General features: G+C 41.8%; 1 protein-coding gene across 2 annotated transcripts in view; it reads left to right on the plus strand.

Annotated features, from left to right (window-relative positions):
* SPTBN1 (spectrin beta, non-erythrocytic 1) overlaps window positions 1-21223 on the plus strand; it is a 200960-nt gene that overhangs the window by 145297 nt on the left and 34440 nt on the right. For both annotated transcript variants that reach the window (XM_054021962.1, XM_054021963.1), the window contains 8 exons: window positions 338-1094; window positions 1333-1535; window positions 10047-10137; window positions 15521-15667; window positions 17499-17762; window positions 19457-19681; window positions 19868-19957; window positions 20313-20591. In XM_054021962.1, coding sequence (XP_053877937.1) covers window positions 338-1094; window positions 1333-1535; window positions 10047-10137; window positions 15521-15667; window positions 17499-17762; window positions 19457-19681; window positions 19868-19957; window positions 20313-20591 — 2056 coding nt within the window. The remainder of the gene's footprint in view (window positions 1-337; window positions 1095-1332; window positions 1536-10046; window positions 10138-15520; window positions 15668-17498; window positions 17763-19456; window positions 19682-19867; window positions 19958-20312; window positions 20592-21223) is intronic.

Raw genomic sequence — 21223 nt, forward strand, 5'->3', positions numbered from 1 at the left:
ATTTTACAAACCTGTCTTAGATTCTTAGTTTTAGTCTTCATGTACATTCATGCCATGCAGAAAATCCAGAGAGTTAGAGTGTAACCCGCAGAAAATATTTGACCCTGCAAAAAGTGAAAATGTTGAGATCCAGTCCATTGCTATCTGGTGTTTTCTAGTATACACTGTAGCTCACTGTGGGGGGGGAAACAAAAACAAAAGAAACAAAAAGAGGTTATTTAAAAGTTCAATAGGCTTACTTCAGCCATTTTCCTCATTCAGAAATGTTGACATTAGACTTTACCATTATTATATATTACCCTCAGTTTCTCTGCTTTTCTCTCCTCCCCATTTTTAGGTGGAGCCAGTTCAGAGAACTGGTGGACAGAAAGAAAGATGCTCTTATCTCTGCTCTAAGTATCCAGAATTACCATCTTGAGTGTAATGAAACCAAATCCTGGATCAGAGAAAAGACCAAAGTAATTGAATCCACACAAGATCTGGGCAATGATCTGACTGGAGTAATGGCTCTTCAGAGGAAGTTGACGGGTATGGAACGTGATTTGGTAGCCATTGAGGCTAAGCTAAGTGACCTGCAAAAAGAGGCTGAAAAGTTGGAATCTGAACATCCTGACCAGGCTCAGGCCATCCTGTCGAGGCTTGCAGAAATCAGCGATGTGTGGGAAGAAATGAAAACCACCCTCAAGAACCGGGAAGAATCCCTTGGAGAGGCAAGCAAACTACAGCAGTTTTTGCGTGACCTGGATGACTTCCAGTCCTGGCTATCCAGAACCCAGACTGCGATTGCCTCAGAAGATATGCCAAACACACTGACAGAGGCTGAAAAGCTGCTCACTCAGCATGAGAATATTAAGAACGAAATTAACAATTATGAGGAAGACTACCAGAAAATGAGAGACATGGGCGAGATGGTAACCCAAGGACAAACTGATGCACAGTATATGTTCTTACGCCAGCGCCTGCAGGCTTTGGACACTGGGTGGAATGAGCTTCACAAAATGTGGGAGAATAGGCAAAACCTCCTTTCACAGTCTCATGCCTACCAGCTATTTCTCAGAGACACTAAGCAAGCTGAAGCATTTCTTAATAACCAGGTAAGTGAACCATAATTTAGTTCTTTGCATTAATCTCACACAAATTGACACCACTTATTGCAGTCGCCTAGCTAAAGAGATCAAGCTTTTTTCACAAAAATGATCTTTTGCATCAAGTTGATATCTACCAGTTCTTGGCAAACACTCTCACGTTCATGGTATGGGGAAGCTGTCTCCGTCAAGCAGATAGCAATTAACATGTCTTATGCTTTTTTGTCTGATATATTTTTCTTAAAAGGAATATGTTTTGGCCCATACTGAAATGCCCACTACCTTGGAAGGAGCGGAAGCTGCTATTAGAAAACAGGAGGATTTCATGACCACAATGGATGCCAATGAGGAAAAGCTCAATGCAGTTGTAGAAACTGGCAGGAGGCTCTTTAGCGATGGGAATATTAACTCTGACAAGATCCAAGAGAAAGTGGACTCTATTGATGACAGGTAAGGTTTGCTAAGAGTGTTAGTGACTGTTGTGCATCAAACTTCCCAGCCTGCTCACCCAGAACTTGATTTCTTTTCTGAATTTGCCTTTATCCTTTGGATTGTTGAGATTTCCTAGCATGAAGCATCGGTACGGTTGGATTGGTACTGAGATGTAGAAAATCCCAGCTCCTGGGAGCAAGGAATTAAGCTGAAGTATACTGGAAAGTGGGTTTGCTTCTCTCTCTTCCATCAGTGTAAACAGGGAAGAACTCTACTGGAATCAGTAGAGTTACACCAGTGCGAAGCTGACCTAAGTGACCTGAAACTCAACCCTTGTATGTTTTAATCCAGTTTTCTTGTAGATGATTAAGGCAAAGGGACTTATTAGAAAATCCTAATATGGTATGTTTTCTTTGTCTTATAAAATCATTAGGAACCAGAATGCTTCAAAAATGAGAGAGGCTAATAGTAATCAAATATGACTTCTGCCTCCTTCTGGAGACATTTGAAATAGTGAGCTAATAGTAGGATTTGGCTGTGAGACAGTTGCTATATCATTGTATCAGAGCATTCATAGACTGTTTATACTATGCATTGAGGAAGCCTGAGAACTAGCCTTCCCTGGTTCCACAAGTCTAAAGTTTCCCTGCTATCACCTGGCTAATTTAATTAGATGCATGTATTCCTGTCCTTCTCCAAAGAAGGAAGGTGGCTTCTCTGGAGTGCAAGTGAAATTGTACCTGTCCTATCCACTTGGCTTTGATCATGATTCCCAAGGCATAACTGAGGTTCCCTGCCCCTTTTTGTGAAATCAGATTAGAAGACATTGGTAAAAATGTCTCTCTCATCCTAAAACAGGCTATTTTTTTGTCCTTATTGCTGGGATGTGGCAGCTGTAGATTTTAAGCACTTCTTCTTTTGTAAATTCAGGATGTTTAATTTTGATGGGAATGAACCTAATGCCTTTGATGCACTTTTATCCTTAGATCACAAAGCACAATAATAATAATAATAAATAATAAACTTATGTAGAACTTTTATGCCAAATAATACTTTTGATCCTTATACCAGAGATTCATCTTACCCTAATTACATAAGTTTCTCCTTCAGAGAAGCTCAGCGATAGCCAATTGCTCTTCTCTCTGAGGATAAACCTAAGTGAAATACTGTAGCATATTCCATTTATTCATTTGCCTTTCTTCTCTGTGCGGGTAAAGCAAATACCTCTAGCCTGTATGCATTCTGCCTCAGTTATGGTCCACCAAGATGCCCTCACAGAGAAAGGCAGAATATTTCTGTTACCGGTGATTCCCGGGGATCTCTTTCAAAGGATTCCCTTAGCCCTACACGTTTCAATGATCCTCTATCTGCCCAGAATGGAGTGGATATGGCTCCCTTTAGATCCCAACAATGATGCTCCAAGTACCAGAAAGATGGGATCCCTTGAAAGTGACCCGAGGCTCAATTTCATTCTAGGGCCCAAGTGTGCTGACTCTGCAGAGCTTCCCACTTCTCCAGCAAAGAACCTGAACTGAGATACACAGCACAGTGGCCATTAGAATGGGCCTGCCCGCCTGTCCTTATTGTACAAATATAAGTCTCTGCTCTATGAGGGGCTATTCAACTTCTCCTAGAAGACTTTGTTTATAATTAGGGAAGGCAATAACAGTACTAAATGTCACACTGCTGCCAAATTATCTTTTAATCAACACAAGGACACAGTGTATACCCAGCCAGCACCAGCTCTGATTTCACTTTGTCTGCCTAGGCCTGAACAGTTACAACTATACAGTCTCTAGCAATGTAGGGATCTTGCTTCCATACTCTGTTTATTTCTGGCACCATATATATTAGAGGAGAAGCAGAGGATGTATTGGTGGCATGGCAAATTGGGCACTGGCATTACCACAGAATTTTAGAAGTTCCAGGCTTTCAACCCTCAAACGTCACTAACTGTCCTCAGGTGATGACTAGTTTTCATGAATACCTGCTTCTCATTCATGGGTCCTCCAATAAGAGAAGTGGAAAATAAAAAGAAATATTTGGAAACACAGAACAAGGCATTGTTCTCTTAATAAATAAGGCAATCTCTCAAGCTTCCAAACCTGCTTATGATAGCATCTTCTGACTTGATTCTGACTTAGATTTTGCAAGGTAAGATTTTGTTTCTTAGGCAGAAATATAACATGATCTTTACACCATTTTTATTATACTGCTTGAAAGGCCAGCACTAAATATATTAGCATGAGGATAAAAGTTCTTTCCTCCCACTCATCCGAAGCAAACAAAGCAGGTAACACCAAACTTTCCCTCTCCATCTTCTCTGATTTTCTCTCTCCTTCACCTTAGCTTTTTCCTCTCACTTGCTAAGTCAGGGAACTTGTCTTCTGGTCAGCCAGCCTTTTCCTACAACCTCTGTCATTAAGGGTGGATCCAGGAACACAGTATCTTCTGGTCAGCTTCTCCCTGAAGCCCATGCTATGGTAATAGGCAGTTGAAGTGTGGGGATATTCTAGGCCTGACTAGACCACCTTCCATTTCCTATGCTTCAAAGAGATTCTCCCAAAACTCAGGGGTCTTGTTGTCAAGTGACTCTTTGCTGCAGTGGAAACCTCCTTGTTATCTGTACCGTTTTATGGCACCCTAGATGACTGCCTTATAGACCTTAATTGCATGACATGGGCTGTACATGTTCCTGCTTTGAATGCAAGGCAAACCTTAGACACAGTTTTTTATTTCATTTTACATCAACACATTTCCTCATTTCCAAAGCTATTTATGTGGAAAACTGCAAAAACCCACCCAGTGTTATACTATTAAGGAAATACGCGCAATTGTGGTTAAGTTTCTAGGAGTGATAAGCCTCAAAAACAAAGTGTAAGGGCTTGTCCTCACTACTGGGGAGATTGCTGCTGCTACAATTGATGCAGCGGGTGTCAACGCAGCGCAGTGAAGAGACTGGGGTAAGTCAACCTAAGCTATGTCGACTCCAGCTACATTATTCATGTAGCTGGAGTAGCGTAACTTAGGTCAACTTACCCCAGTAGTGAAGACAAGCCCTAAGTTTTGAGTGTTGTGAGAATGTGTGTAAAGGAGGCCTCTTGGTTTAACAGAAAGTATATCTCCCAGTCAGGTTCCATCTAGGTGTACAACGAAGAACTAGGGCTGTCGATTAATTGCAGTTAACTCGCGCAATTAACTCAAAAAAATAACTGCGATTTAAAAAGTTAATCATGATTAATTGCACTTTTAAACTTATTGAAATTTATTAAATATTTATGGATGGTTTTCTATATTTTCAAATATATTGATTTCTATTACAACATAGAATACAAAGTGTACAGTGCTCACTTTATATTATTATTTTTGATTACAAATATTTACACTATAAAAATGATAAACAAAAGAAATAGTATTTTCCAATTCACCTCATACAAGTACTGTAGTGCAATCTCTTTATCGTGAAAGTATAACTTACAAATGTAGATTTTTTTTGTTTTTGTTATTTTATGACTGCTCTCAAAAACATAACAATGTAAAACTTTAGAGCCTACAAGTCTACTCAGTCCTACTTCTTGTTCAGCCAATCGCTAAGACAAACAAGTTTGTTTACATTTACAGGAGATATTGCTGACTGCTTCCTTATTTAAAATGTCACCTGAAAGTGAGAACAGGTGTTCACTTTTGTAGGTGGCGTTGCAAGGTATTTACATGCCAGATATGTCCCTTCATGCTTTGTCCACCATTCCAAAGGACATGCTTGCATGCTGATGATGCTCATTAAAAAAATAATGCATTAATTAAATTTGTGATTGAACTCCTTGGGGGAGAATTGTATGTCTCCTGTTCTGTTTTACCTGCATTCTGCCATATATTTCATGTTATAGCAGTCTTGGATGATGACCTAGCACATGTTCGTTTTAAGAACATTTTCCCGGCAGATTTGACAAAATGCAAAGAAGTTACCAATATGAGATTTCTAAGGATAGATACAGCACTTGACCCAAGGTTTAAGAATCGGAAGTGCCTTCCAAAATCTGAGAGGGACGAGGTGTGGAGAATGCTTTCAGATGTCTTAAAAGAGCAACACTCTGATGTGGAAACTACAGAACCCGAACCACCAAAAAAGAAAATCAACCTTCTGCTGGTGGCATCCGACTTAGATGATGAAAATGAACATGGGTCGGACTGCACTGGTTTGTATTGTTATCGAGCAGAACCTGTCATCAGCATGGACACGTCTTCTGGAATGGTGGTTGAAGTATGAAGGGACATATGAATCTTTAGAGCATCTGGCACATAAATATCTTGTGATGCCGGCTACGATAGTGCCATGCAGACACCTATTCTCACTTTCAGGTGATGTAAACAAGAAGCAGGCAGCATTATCCCCTGCAAATTGTAACCAAACTTGTTTGTCTGAGCAATTGGCTGAAATAGGACTGAGTGGACTTGTAAGTTCTAAAGTTTTACATTGTTTTATTTTTGAATGCAGTTATTTTTTGTACATAATTCTACATTTGTAAGTTCAACTTTCACGATAAAGAGATTGCACTGCAGTATTTCTTTTAGGTGAATTGAAATACTATTTCTTTTGTTTTTTTACAGTGCAAATATTTGTAATAAAAAATAAATATAAAGTGAGCACTGTACACTTTGTATTCTGTGTTGTAATTGAAATCAATATATTTGAAAATGTAGAAAACATCCAAAAATATTTAAATAAATAGTATTCTGTTATTGTTTAACAATACGATTAATTGCACAATTAATCGTGATTGATTTTTTTAATCGCTTGACAGCCCTATGAAGAACCTAAACAAACAAGTCCAAATCCCTGACTTTGCTCAGTGCTTGGCAAGCATAAGAAGCGGAGTTCTTTGTAGTAAAAAACTTTTGACTTTGGCTATTTTCTATTGGGAGGAGGTAGAGGACCTCATCTAATCTGGTTATGTGGATGATGAGCTCCTTATTTCTGAAAATAAGTTCTAGTTTTAAAACACCAGCATGACTGACCCAGGTCACAATGGAACTGTTTTTGCCAGGTTTTACACTCATGAAAATCCTATAGGCAAAGTGGCTGTGAGTAACTTCTTCCAAGATTATTGTTGTCAATTCAGGGAAGAGAGTGTCTTTACTCTTTCAGTGGAAGAGTTGCACCTCCATGAGAAAAAAATTGAACAGCATAAGCTTTGTTGAAACAAACAGGAATGGTAGAGCCAAACTAATAGATCTCTCTCAGCAGGCAGTTACCTCCACAAGTGTTTAACAGCCTTGCTTTAATGATGTCGCAGGGCTTGGCTACACTTGCAAGTTAGAGTGCATTAAAGCAGCCCCAAGCACCCTGACTCCTGACCCGTCCACCCTGGCAAGGCACTTAGAGCACTCGGGCTCTGCAGCTGGAGCACTCCTGGTAATCCACCTCCATGAGATGCATAATGCTTGTTGCACCTCAGCTGACACGCCCCAGCATCAGAGTGAACGAAATGTTGCATTACTGCGCTGCGATCGGCCTCTGGAAACGTCCCATAATCCTCTTAAGTCAAGTGGCCACTCTTGTCATTGTTTTGGAATCGGCTGTAGGAATGCAAATATCCCCGTTCAAAGCACCGTTTTTGACAGCCAGCATGCTTATCTGCTCCAGGACAAAGCAAGCTATTAGTGTGGTATGTTGCTTGCTGTGAGTGTGAGAGAGCGGGGTCTGAACTTACAAGACAGCATGCTGAGACACTCCCAGCATGCCACAAAGCCACTCTCTCTCTCCCCCCACATACACACAACACACTCCCTATCATACTCCACCCCACCCCCACATTTGAAAAGCAGGTTGCAGCCACTTGAACACTGGGGTAGCTACCACAATGCACTGGTCTTTGTGGTCTTTGTGGCGTTGCAAGAGTTGCTAATGTGGCCACGCCAGTGCGCTTCCAATTGAGAGTGTAAACATTCGTCAGCATTTTCCCCGCTGCAGTCTCTGAAGGCTGGTTTAACTCCCAGCGCTCTACATCTGTAAATGTAGCCATGCCCTCAGTTTCTATTCCTGTTCAGGCTCTGTGAAACCCACAGATTAACCGTTGAGCTACCATGACTTTGTTTATCCATTTTTCTGACTCATTAGAGTTCGTAGGTGCTTTCATATAGAGCAAGTATCAGTAACACTGTAGCAACCTTTTAGCACTCTCCTTTCTGGGTAATTTCATTTAGATATCTGATAGTGATTAATATCTCTACCATTCCTATTTCACGTCCTTCATAATTCTCCTACAAAGAAGAGACTAAGATCTTGGGGTCATTATACGAGTGTACACTACCTAATACAATGGGGCCCAATTTTTGATGGGACCTCTATGCACTATTGCAATACAAGTCATAAATATTAATACATTTATGAAAAAATCTATTGGGCATATACACAAGTGTTTTAAAGAATTGAAGGCTGAAGGGGAAACTCTTTCAAATGTGTAAATGTTGAATCCCCTTCAGAAAATGATTTTAGCTCGTTAATAAGATCTTTTTCCACTCTGAGTAGCAAACATGTATTGACTTGAGCGTAGTGGAGGCAGAAAGTTTTGGTTGTTCTTGTTGTTACAAGCATCATTAATGTTACTAGAAAACCACGTGTTATGGTTATGGGGCTTGTTGAACCTCTGTCCCCTTTCTGGTCTCACTGAGGGCACCCACTCAGGCTTCATGCATTTACCTATCTTATCTCAAAATGTCACTCTTAGCGCCCAGGGTTACAGTACCATGTATCAACCTTTCTTACCTCCAGGTGACTGAGTTCAGGAACCTGTGGTTCTTCCCTTTGTGTGTCTGTGACCACTGCTATATAGTGACTTGAGAAACTTCTTAAAACAAAGTAGTGTTTGTTTAAGCAGCAGGAACAAAGCTTTTAGAGAAAAAAGAATTTGAAAACAACAGTTTACACACATCTGTATCTTACCTAAATCCCTAACATCCTGTGATGGTGATCTAAGCATGGGAACCTTCTCCAGACACCCCCAGCAGACAGGGCCGGCTCCAGGCACCAGCCGACCAAGCACGTACTTGGGGCGGCACCTGGTAAGGGGCGGCCAATCTTGGAGTGGCGGGGGGCGCTCAGGGTTTTTTTGGGGGGGGGGGGGGGTCGGTTGGGCGGCGCTGAGGGTGGGGTGCGTTGTTTTTGTTTTGGCGGCTGGGGGTGGATTCGGCAGTGGCGCAGCGGCTGGGTGGAATGCTGAGAAAAATAATTACACCATCATCTGCTTGATATCCATACATGCTTTCCCCTCAAAGGCCCTGATGTTAGTGGCTCTGTTACTCTTTTGTTTTGTTTAACCCCAGATTCCCCTGCCCTACGATCTCTGCACATTTAACTTGGTTCAAGTTAATACCTTGTAAATTCTCTTTTTAATTTTATAATTTATTTCACTATTGGCAACAGGTCACTTTTATCTAGTGGGATCACCCTGCAAATTCATTTCCTGATTTTTCTTTTTGTTTTGACTTCTTAAAAATGTGTGCCTATCCTGTCACCCTAGGAGCTTATACAGTAAAACATGAACAACTATGCAATACATAACTAACATATTCTCTCAACTTCTGCCTGTCAGATTTAATAGATATCATTCCCATTTAACCCATCTCCTTCTCAAAAGGGAGGGGGGAAAAGAGAGGTCTCAGAAAACAAACCTAACTGAAGTGCTGAGAGACCCAAATTCTTGTCTGAAATGTCTTGGGAATTAATTCAAAAGCTTATGTGGCCATTTGTAAATAAGCAGTTGTGTGTGGCTGAGAATAGGGTCTTTTTCTGAGAACCTTATTCATGGCCAGATTATCTACCAAAGTCTTTCAGACCTCTACCCCAACCCAGAGGAAGTCAACCCAATCCTGCCGTGCGCAAATGCAGTTATGAGGGGGGGAATGGAGTTTCCTGAGAAACCTTCTTTTCTTCTAAACCATGTTTGATCTTAAACTTTTTTCTCAAATAAATAATGTTTCTGGAAATCCAAAGCTTCTGTTTGCAAGAATATATAGGTGTGGCCACACATAAATTGGTTCTTAAACATAGCATTTTGAGGATTATGGAAACCACTGCAGCATGGTTCAGTAGGAGCAGTTCTAATGGTGCTGCGTCGTAGTGAAAAATACATTAAAACTCCTTAGAGCATGTGTATGCTTTGAATTAGTTAAGTAATATGTGATTTAATCAAGACTTTTTAAGGTTTTTGTCAAAGTCTTAACTTTCATGTGGTCTTAAAACTAGTAGGCCAAATTCTGTACTCCGTGACAACCATAAAATCTGACTGACTACAGAACTTGGCCTTGTGTCTCAAAACTAATCCAGAGTAGGTCACAAAATGCATAGGAAAATTAAATAAGCACATTCGGTAACAAGCATTAATAATGTCTTCCATTTAAAAGGCAATAAAGTGAGGCTGCCAGCACACACACATTCATAACAGATATTCCATAAAGGCTGCAAAAAATGATAAAATCATAGTTTTATTTAAAGGGCCTATGTAAGTGTTGTTTTTGTTTTTTAAATAGACATAGGAAGAATCGTGAGGCAGCCAGTGAGCTTCTGATGAGGTTGAAAGACAACAGAGATCTTCAAAAGTTTCTTCAGGACTGCCAGGAGGTAGGTTGTGTCACTTGGCTATAATCTTTAAAAACCTCAACCTGCAGCATTATAAGCATCTCAACTTGCATTCAGTGGGAGCTGAGGGCTCTCAGAATCTCACAGGATCAGGTCTTAAATGCACATCCGATATGTATTAAATGATCCCGACATCTAAGAGTGAAACAAATGGTTTCTGCTCTGTTATTATTGAGGGCTCCATCATATTCGTGGTCTCAATTTCCTCTCGATCATATTAAGTTAAAGAGAGGAAAAAAGGTTGCTTAAAGACGCACAAACTTGAAGCTATGGTTAAATTTAGTCATGGAATCTGGAAGGGATTAGCACTGGGTTTCTGTATTAAGAATTGTTTCACCTGTGCATTGTGTGTCCTGAAATATGACTTATCCACATGGCTTCTACACGACATTAGTAAAAGGAACACAAGGCAATAAACATGGGCTGAGTAGGAATAAATTGGATTGTTTCTAATGTGGTGTTTATCTGATGGTTTGTTTTTTTTTATTGGAAAGCATTACAGCATTTCTTAAAACATTTCTGTCCAGATCTCCTATCATTGGACATGTGCCTTTTGCACTGCAGGCAATATTTAAAATTGGAAATAATCTTTCTCTTAACATGTGGAATTAGTCCAGTGATTATCAGGTTATTTCATGCATCGCTAACAACACATATTAAAATTAGCTGTGCAAACCAGAGACCCTCAATGAGGTGGTTGGGAAATAGCTGTTTTAAATTTTAAATTTCAGTTTATCAGCCATACCTCTCAACCACATAATGCAAAACACAAGCCACAAAGATGGTGTTGTACAATAGTTGGAAATAATTGCTCATTCCATAGGAGAAACATACAAAATATCATTCATAACCTGAACAAATGATGTTTACTGAAGGCAGTGCAGTTGCATTCGTGCAAGTCCACAGCTGAGTGGCATTTTCTTGTATAGCCATGAATTTTGGCCCAAATAGTATTACCCCATTAATAAAAACATTACAAATTAATAAAAATTCTGCTGGTATTGGCAGTTTGTTCTTCCCTCCTACAGGGTACTAATAATAACAAAGATCCATCTGGGTCTCTGGACTTTGGCCTTCGTGTGAATGTTGATGTGCTCTCCAGATTCTAAACCTACACCTGGTCAACAGGAATTTAGATTTTACATTAGTGTCAATACAAAATCTCTCTTTAGGTCTAGTTCAGCCTGTTAGAATGTGAGTAGTGTAGGGGTGCAAGGAGCCATTCGCAGCTGCAAGCTCTGGGCTCTCTGGAGCACAATAATCGCATCTTAGCTCCCCTCGTGCACAAGCCATCCTGAAGGGGTGGAGAGGAGACAGAGCTATTCCTCACCCCCGCCCTGCACTCCCTTCATCAGCTAATGGAGTTTGTCAGGGACAGAGAGGTGAACACAATGAAGGGATAGTTCAGCATGTACACCCCTCACCCCACGCTCTTTAGTGCTCCTGAAGGCTTTGTGTCTTCCTGAAATACACTGCCTCCCAGAGCTGCCCCTGAAGTGATGCTGCTTCATGTTGTTCCCAACTTGCGGCTAAGAATGGGTTAGCAGACCTGATCTGATCCCCAGTCATCTGCTTCTATCTTCCTATGTCCCCAATTGATCCCTTTTCTTCCCTGCATACTGCCCGTTACGGATGTATCCCATTTCATCACTGTCAACAGTAACCTAAGAAAGTTTTTTGAATGGTCAGTTCCTTTCACAGTACTATCAGTCTCATGATTAGTCACCCAATATAGCTGTGGCACTGTGCTGAGTCCAGCCCATGACACACAGTTCTTCCTTTCCATGACTCAGTGCCGCACAGGAAGAAAACAGGATAATGCTCATAGGGACAGCTCAGTTATAAGAACTAAAGACATATCTTTTCTCCAGCCCATAGGGAGTGGACAGGTTTTCTTCTTTAGCAGCCAGGTATACTGCTACGTTGTTAATAACTGGGCATCATTCTTTGTGTCTCTCTCTCCCATTCATAAACATGGATGTATCAAATAAATCTACTGAATGAATGAAATTAAAGTATGACACCAGTGAAATCCTAGCAGATAATGGTAGAATTCCTAAATTTTGTACCTTGAAAGCTTAATTTTGCCATTTCATTTCCTTTATATCCTCGTTCCTAGGTAGTCTACCCCTGAAGAATTTTGTAAAGCTGAATTTCCACTGTTAATGCTTAGAAGTCCTAGCACTTTCTGGTCTGATTTCTCTTGAGAAGTCAGAGTTAAAGAAGGTTTTGGCTGGATTCCACATCAGACGTGCTCCATCTGTTCATTTAGTGCCAGCAGGTTTTGTCATAAGTTTTAGACATTTATGAACCTTGCGCTTCCAGATAAGCTTTGGCAATCTGCATATTTACTGTGTCTGGGAAGAGTAAGGAAAATGATTTCATGTCCCAAGAGTCAATGGTGGAAACTATGTTATGAGACACAGGTGCAATAAGTGGGAGAATATCTAGTATCCAGCTCCCTTTGGCATTAAGGACCAGTTCCTGGTTTCATTGAAGCCAGTGGCAAAACTCCCATTGATCTCAGTAGGACAAAGATTTAGCCTTACTAGAATACATACATCTTTTTTTTCCAAGGCAGTATCTCTGGGAATGAATTGCTGAAACATCATTGTGTCTGTAGCAGTACAGAAAATGCTGGCTTGCAGCAACCAATACCTGTCTCTCCTGGTTTCAAAGACAAGCTTTTAATGCTGATGCCTAAAAATCCTGTCTTGGAGCTCCTTTGTGAGTCAGAAGAGGTAAACAGGGAACTGGGAGTCAGAAATCTGGGTTTTATGCCTTACTACCACTGGCTATATGACACTTCTCTTTGATGTGCCTCAGTTTATCCCATCTGTAAAGCAGGGATAACGATACATTCCTTTGTGAAACACTTCAGGATCCCCAGATGGGGTTAATGTTACCATTGAGAGAAAACAGACAAGTGGGAGGCAAGCACTGTAATTACTGGAGTGTAACACCTGTCTCTTTTCTGGAAAGTTAAGTGTACAATTACTGATTTAGAGCTATATAATAATGTATTTCTTAATATGGACTCTGACTGTTAAATCTTCAGAGTCCATATGTTCCCTGCCAATATGCCTATTAGAACTGTAACCCCCCTTACACCTGTTATAGCTGTGTTAAGATGGGCATTGTTTTTTAGTTAGATTCAGTAAAAAGATCAGATGAGTATTTTTCTGACTCTGTTTATATGTTTTCTATTTTTACAAAGATTAACCATGCTCTTTAATGACCTTTTAAAAATGTTCATGAATTGTAAATGGAGTTTGTTGTCCAAGAACTCTGACTGAGTAGTGGTGATCTGGCAGATTTTACTGATCTGTTCCATTACCCTAGCCCACATAGTGTTTTATCTGTAGAATGGTGCATATTGCAGAATTGGCCTTGTTAGTAGCAAAACTTAGATTTTGTTTACATATATTCCTCTTGGATGGTGCCTCTAAAGATGCAGAATGCGCATCTTCTCATGAGCTTTTGTAAGTGTTCTGTGCTGCATTTCTTCATAATTAAAAAAAAACAACCAGGTTTGAATGAGACCACTCAGATGTGAGCTTCAACAGAGGAAAGATTTTTTTTTTTTTTAGTGTTAGTAGCGAGCATTGTTTTTGCTATTTCTCACTATCTCTGCTATTGGCCAAAAGGATATTTTTAAAATTTTACTTGTTTCTTCAGTTTTGGTATGAAAATTCTCATTGTTGATATATTTCAGGACAATCAAAGCAAAAAGGAATGAATTGTATTTATATAAAGGGAAATGGAATTCTGGTTTTGTTTGAATTGTAGGAGTATGTTTAATGAATCTTTGGAAACAGCATTTAAAAAAAAAGAGAGAAAGAATCCTTGAGTATTAAAGAACCTAGTGAAAATTAGACAAAGAAAGAGATCTAATTTAGTACAATGTAAATTAATATTGTGTGTACACGTGCGTGTGTGTGTATTCATATAATGAGAGTGACATAGACATAATGTGAAGTTCCAACAAAAACTTCTTTGTAAAATTCTGCTTTGATATAGGTCTAGGGATAGAACTTCTGATTCAATGCAGATTTACCAACGTAGATCTCTGCACTTGTGTAATTCACATTGACGTCAGTGGAACTTCACACAGACGAGGGGTCCACACTACAGTATCCCAATATAGGGTCAGGGTTCTAAGTAGAACATTTCTGAGAGAATCTTAAGACTGTGTTGGTGGCATGTGGGTCAGACTTCTGCCTACAGAGAAATAGAGGAAACGTACTGTCAACGTTACCAATAACTAGAATGCTTGTGCCTGACCCGGCTCCCATTGAACTCAGTGGGAGCTTTGTAGTTGACTTCAATGGAGATGGGAGGTTGGGGCCTTTATCACTGCACTGAGGGATGGCCTCTGTAGTAGTGCCAATAACACATTTGATGGAGTAGTCACTTTTAATACCCCGTGTTAAAATGTTAGAGATGTTGAGTTTTCATGACAGGGACATGGTGAGAGAATGTAAACTGGCAGGGAAGATGGTGAGGCTCTCCTGTGGAGGACATTTTGAAGGGGCCAAAAATTCATCTTCCAGTCCACCCTCTCAATTATTTGTCTTTTGATGGATGGAGCTGTCTACGTATGTGCAAGGAAGGGTAGCAGACATGCAAGTTTTCCTACACTGCCCTGAAAATGTATTTTTGTCTCTCTCTGTGTGGTGCCTATATGGTGCTAATAAACATAATATAGAGGTGCCAAACACATTATTAAGATAAGCACAAAGGTGAACTTCCACCCTGGCCCAGAAGTATCCCTTCTTGAGGGGCTCGGGGAGCTCAGTATTCATAACCATTGAATGTGTTGCCTCGTTACTGACACTGTCAAAAGGCAAGCCAACCAATAGCTAAGGGCCAAATTAAAGCCAGGCAGTATAAGAGTTATACAATATTTGGATGTTCGGTAATCAGCGTTAATCAATGTTATATTTAATTGTGTATCTGCCACAGTTTTCCCACGTGTCAATCAAGTACAGTCTAAAAGAGACAGAGGTGTTTTGATCTACTGCAAGTATTAAACACATAGGGCCAGAGCCAAAGCTCATTGGAATCAATGGGAGTCTCTCCAGTTTCTTCATTAGGCTTTGGATTAGGCCCATACCATATAATACAAATATTGGTTATTTGTATATTGTAGCTGTTGTTAACATTTAATAGAGATTGCCCCAGACAAGAATCCTGGCTTCAAACAGCTCCCAGATCTGATCCAAACATCTTGCCTCTATCTTTGGAATGGGCCAGCCTAAACCCTGCTTCTGAATACCCTCAAACTTTCTACCCACCCCTGATTCCGTACTACAGACAGTTTAAAAAATGTCAAACAGTCATATTCTTTTTCACATTTTTTCAGCTGTCACTCTGGATCAATGAGAAGATGCTCACAGCCCAGGATATGTCTTATGACGAAGCAAGGAATCTGCACAGTAAATGGCTAAAACACCAGGCATTTATGGCAGAACTTGCATCCAACAAAGAATGGCTGGAGAAAATTGAAAAGGTAAATAAAGAACATTTTATAAACTTCCTCTCTTTTTAAATCCTGGTTGTCTTCAGAGAAATGACAGTAAAAATGGCTTCTCTTTACTCAACAGATGAAACCCCTTTTGTCTTTGAGTCATCTATTCAATGTAAACCAAAAAAGTTTTTATCATTGCTGACCAAATACAGTTATGAAAAGCAAGTGTGTCCAGTTTATCTTTGTGGCTGTCTCTCAGTCTGTTTCATCCTCTGTGTAATCCAATCTATTCTGTTCTATTTCTCATCAATCTAATCTTTTTGATATTTTCTGTCAGTTTAAGCTATCCAGGTTTTTGTACTGCATGCACTAGCCAGTTTGCCAATTCCATCCAATTGCCAAGTCGTCCTTACTTGTAATGATGTAAGGAGGAAGACACAAGTTGATTTTCAGATGCCAGGGTTGGAAAATACAAAAATCATCATTTTGATTTATAAACTGTACACAGTAACTATGTGGATCGTGGAAAGAAAATAACGATATAACCCCATGGTGCTATTCTGACTGTCCCTGTTTGTGTAGTATAATCGCAATACTAATCAGAAAACAAACCTCATGTGAGAAGTTAAAGCTCAGCCTGATTTGTGAACAAATAACATCTCCATTGAGCTAGATCAAGTGATTTTAATGGCTTCAATGTGCTGTACTATTTTTTCTGCTTTCTTATTTGAAAGAAAGAACACTGGAACATTAAGAAATTCTCATCTTTAGCTCTGACAATGGGTTTCTGTTCACTGTAAGTTAGCATAATTGCTCATTTCCTTCCCAGTTTGGCACTCTTTGTATCCCATTAGTGGTTTTTCTGTGTTTTGCAAACAGTAATAGTTTTCATCGGTGTAACTGAAACACTGCTCTCACCAACAGCAGTACCTTTTCAGCGATGCTAGTGCGTTCCCATCCTCTGTCCCGGAAAAGTCAGATTGCGACAAAGGATAAAATACCTGCACCAAAGTTGTATGTTGAACCACGATTGCAAAACATTGTATTCTTATCGGGATTTGTTTTGTATTAAATGTGCAGTGTTGTGTACAGAGGTCACCATTACAAAGCATATTCTGTATTGAGAAAGATTACCAGTTCTAGGGGTATAAGCATACTTTTAAATAGAGGATAGGTCTCTCAAACTGGAGCAAATCTTTCCAAATGAAGAAATATTTTAAAGTCCAAGCATTCTGTTGGTGTTTTCCTTAAATATAGGGCGCCTGCTTCCCTATATGTTGTTCCCATTGGAAGGAGAACTAGCATACAAAAGAAGCTAGGGGTTCAGCACCGTAAAGCTGGTGACTTTGGGAGGGAGCCAGTGCGGGCAAAGTATAGTTATAGAGTCTCCTTGCCCCTACAAAGTTGCCTGGCAACACCCATCCTCTACCGCAGCATCTTGATAGCACAGTCATACTGCACTGTACTCCCTCTGCCGTCATTACCCTTGGTCTCCCTATTCCCCAAATGTTCCACAGTATCGTGAAGATCCTGCACAAGTTACGGCAGGTTTGTTTTTCAATAACTTGCTCCACTTTGTCCCACATGTTTGTGGGTGAGCACGTCCCACCCCCACAAAAACACATCTGGATCCCCGCAGAACCCACAATGAGAAGGGACTTTCACAGGGTTTAAATGAAGGAGGGGAGCAAGGTATGCAGCCGGCACTCTCCACCCTTCCATGTCCTCCCAGACCTGGGGTACAGGAACCTTGCTCCTTGTGGAAGTGGCGGGACTGTGGAGCCTTTGTTTTGGAAAGAATAATTGAGATGTAATTTTGACAGACCTTTAGTGCTCTTCCCTAATGTCATTATGTTTGCCATGTGCTTTGCAGGAAGGGATGCAGCTCATTGCAGAGAAACCAGAGACTGAAACCGTAGTGAAAGAAAAGCTGACAGGCCTGCATCAAATGTGGGAAGAGCTGGAATCTACTACCCAAACCAAGGCTCAGCGACTCTTTGATGCGAATAAGGCTGAGCTTTTCACACAGAGTTGTGCTGATTTGGATAAATGGCTGAACAGCTTGGAGAGTCAGATACAGTCTGATGACTATGGAAAAGATCTCACCAGTGTCAACATCCTGTTGAAAAAACAACAGGTAAACAGACTGAGCAGCAAGTCTAGAATAGAATAGAAGGAAGGGCAATTGTAAGTAGGGTTGCCAACCCTCCTGGTTTGGGCGGGAGTCTCCCGGCATTGGGATCGATTTCCCGGAGTCTACTGAAGCCAATCAGAGAGATTTTAGGCCACTAAAAGTCCGGCAGCGCAGCAGGGCTAAGGCAGGCTCCCTACCTGCCCTGGCTCCACGACACTCCCAGAAGCAGCTGGCATGTCCCAGTGGCTCCTAGTAGGCGCGGCCAGTGGAGTCTCTGTGCGCTGCCCAAGCACCAACTCTGCTGCTCCCATTGGCTGGGAAGCGGGTACCGCGTCCTATTGGAGGTGCGAGGGCTGTGCTTGCAGGAAGGAGCAGAGCCGCCCGTGAGCTTAGGAGCCACTGCCAGACATGCCGCCACTTACAGGAGCCGCCTGAGGTAAATGCTGCCCGGCCGGAGCCTGCACCCTAAACCCCCTCCCACACCTCTGCCCCAGCCCCCTCCTGCACATAAACTTCCTCCCAGAGCCCACACACCAAACCTCCTGCCGCAGGTCGGAACCCCCTCCCACACCCAAACTCCCTCCCAGAGTCCTCACCATGAATCCCCTCCTTCACCCCAGCCCTGAGCCCCCTCCTGCACCCAAACTCCCTTCCAGAGCCCGCACCACAAGCTCCCTCCTTCACCCCAGCCCTGAGCCCCCTCCTGCACCCAAACTCCCTTCCAGAGCCCGCACCACAAGTTCCCTCCTTCACCCCAACCCCCTGCCCCAGGTTCAGCCTGGAGCCCCCTCCCATACGCCAAACCCCTCAGCCCCAGCCCAGGGCCCGCACCTCAACCCCCTGCCCCAGCCTGGTGAAAGAGAATGAGGGTGGAGGAGAGCGAGCGACGAAGGGAGGGGGGCTGGAATGAGTGGGGACAGGGCCTTGGGAAAGGGGCAGGACAGGGTTTTGGGGAAGGGGGCGGGGCAAAGGTGTTTGGATTTGTGCAATTAGACAGTTGGCAACCCTAGTTGTAAGCATACCAAGGAACAGATAAAGGACCCTTTCAGTTTAGATTAAGATTTAACTTGCTCTTCTTTCTTCCTGTTTGTCCATTCTTCTTTTAAGGGAAAGCAGCAGCCATTAGATACCCCATCCCCACATCTCTCAGTGCAATCTGTCCTCTTCCCCCCCAGTTCTTTCCCTCCAGTTGATAATTTATTTCCCTGGGGGGATCCTCCAGTAATTGGCTGCCCTCCCCACCCCACCTGTGAGTGGCTCCCTGATTCCCAGTAATTACAGCAGTGAGTAAAGTGACTCTGCATCTGCTGTTACACTGAACAGTTTTGGAGGAGAGTTAAGCTGTGAGCAACTAGTAAAAGAGTAAGAACTGGGGACCAAATGCACTACTTTTGGAAGCAGGCACAACTCCCTTGACTTCAGTGATGCTGAGTCCAGCAATTCAGCAGTGAATCTGGTCTTAATCCTGCTTCCATGCACTGGCACTCCCTACCAGGAAATGGATCCAGTCTATTTCATATACTGTCGCTGCAAAACATGTCACAGTCATTATAAATATGGTGAATTCCTAGTTATTGTGATTCCTCCTTTGTTCTTGCCCAGGATTATGAAGCTAATGACATTTTTTTTAATATTACAAATTGCTTCTATACAAATGCCCAGTTTTTCAAGCTGTCTTGGCACTTCCCCCTACTTAGATGCTTGAGAACCAAATGGATGTTCGTAAGAAGGAGGTAGAGGAGCTGCAAAGCCAGGCCCAGGCTTTGAGTCAGGAGGGCAAGAGTACTGATGAGGTAGATGGCAAACGCCTTATTGTACAGAAGAAATTTTTGGAGCTACTGGAACCCTTGACTGAAAGGAAGACGAATCTGCTGGCCTCCAAAGAGGTCCACCAGTTCAACCGGGATGTGGAGGATGAAATTGTGAGTACAAATCACATTCCCCAAATGCTAGAAAATTTTCAGCCCCATCAAGGGGACTTGTGTGAATTAATCTCTCACTAACACATTAGACTACTGCATTTCCCAAGACATCTCTCACAGCCTCCAGCTCCTCTCCCATCAATATGACAGATGTTTCATGGGGCTTTTCTGTAATTTCTCTTTCAGCTGTGGGTTGGAGAGAGGATGCCTATAGCAACATCTACAGATCATGGACATAACCTCCAGACTGTGCAGCTACTGATAAAGAAAAATCAGGTAAGTAGCTGCTCTTAGAGTTGTTTCTGTCCCTGTTAATTAATGGTACCCAGTATCTGCCAGGAAAAATGTTTGAGGAGGCTCTACTTGAAATGGGTCTGTTTGCTGTAAATGCTTAGGGCTGAATTATGGATGCTTCAGTGCATATGTGCTGAAGGCTGAGAGAACTCAGGGAGCCCTTTCCTGCAGTGTACTCATGCAGGAGGCAGCCATAGCTTGTCCACACAAACTGTTATGGTGTGTATTGCTGTGCCTGCTACCCTTCTGCCTTAGGTGACAGCCCTGCCTGGCATCCTCATTTTGTAACAGTTTGTTCAGATGCTGTTTCTAATTAATATGTTGCTTTCCCATGTAGACACTTCAGAAGGAAATCCAAGGACATCAGCCTCGTATTGATGACATTTTTGAGAGGAGCCAAAACATTATTACAGACAGCAGCCTTAATGCTGAAGCGCTTCAGCAGAGACTTGCAGACTTGCAACAGCTGTGGAATCTCCTAATTGAGGAGACAGAGAAACGCCACAAACGCCTGGAGGAGTCTCACAAAGCACAGCAGTATTACTTCGATGCTGCAGAGGCTGAGGCGTGGATGAGTGAGCAGGAACTCTATATGATGTCAGAAGAGAAAGCCAAGGTGAGTAGCTTTATAGTGAAACAGGTTTGCAAGCACTTTGGAGGACAGGATTAAATTCAAAATGGCCTTGACAAATTGGAGAATTGGTCTGAAATCAACAAGATGACATTCAATAAAGACAAGTGCAAAGTACTTCACTTAGGAAGGAAAAATCAAATGCACAACTACAAAATGGGGAGTGACTGGCTCGTGTAGTACTGCTGAAAAGGATCTGGGGGTTGTAGTGGATCACAGACTGAATGAGTCAAAAGTGTTATGCAATTGTGAAAAAAAGCCCAATATTTTGGGGAGATATATTAACAGGAGTGTTGGATGTCCGATGTGGGAGATACACCTCTACCTCGATGTAACGCTGTCCTCAGGAGCCAAAAAATCTTACCGAACTATAGGTGAAACTGCATTATATTGAACTTTCTTTGATCCGCCGGAGCGCGCAGCCCCCCCCCCCCCCGAGCACTGCTTTACCGCGTTCTATCCGAATTCGTGTTATATCGGGTCACGTTATATCGAGGTAGCAGTGTAATTGTCCCCTCTGGTGAGGCCTCAGCTGAGTACTGTGTCCAGTCCTGGGTGCCGCACTTTAAGAAAGATGTTGACAAATTGGAGGGAGTCCAGAGAAGAGCAACAAAAAT

This window comes from Malaclemys terrapin, chromosome 3, assembly GCF_027887155.1.
Source record: "Malaclemys terrapin pileata isolate rMalTer1 chromosome 3, rMalTer1.hap1, whole genome shotgun sequence".
Lineage (NCBI taxonomy): Eukaryota > Metazoa > Chordata > Testudines > Emydidae > Malaclemys > Malaclemys terrapin.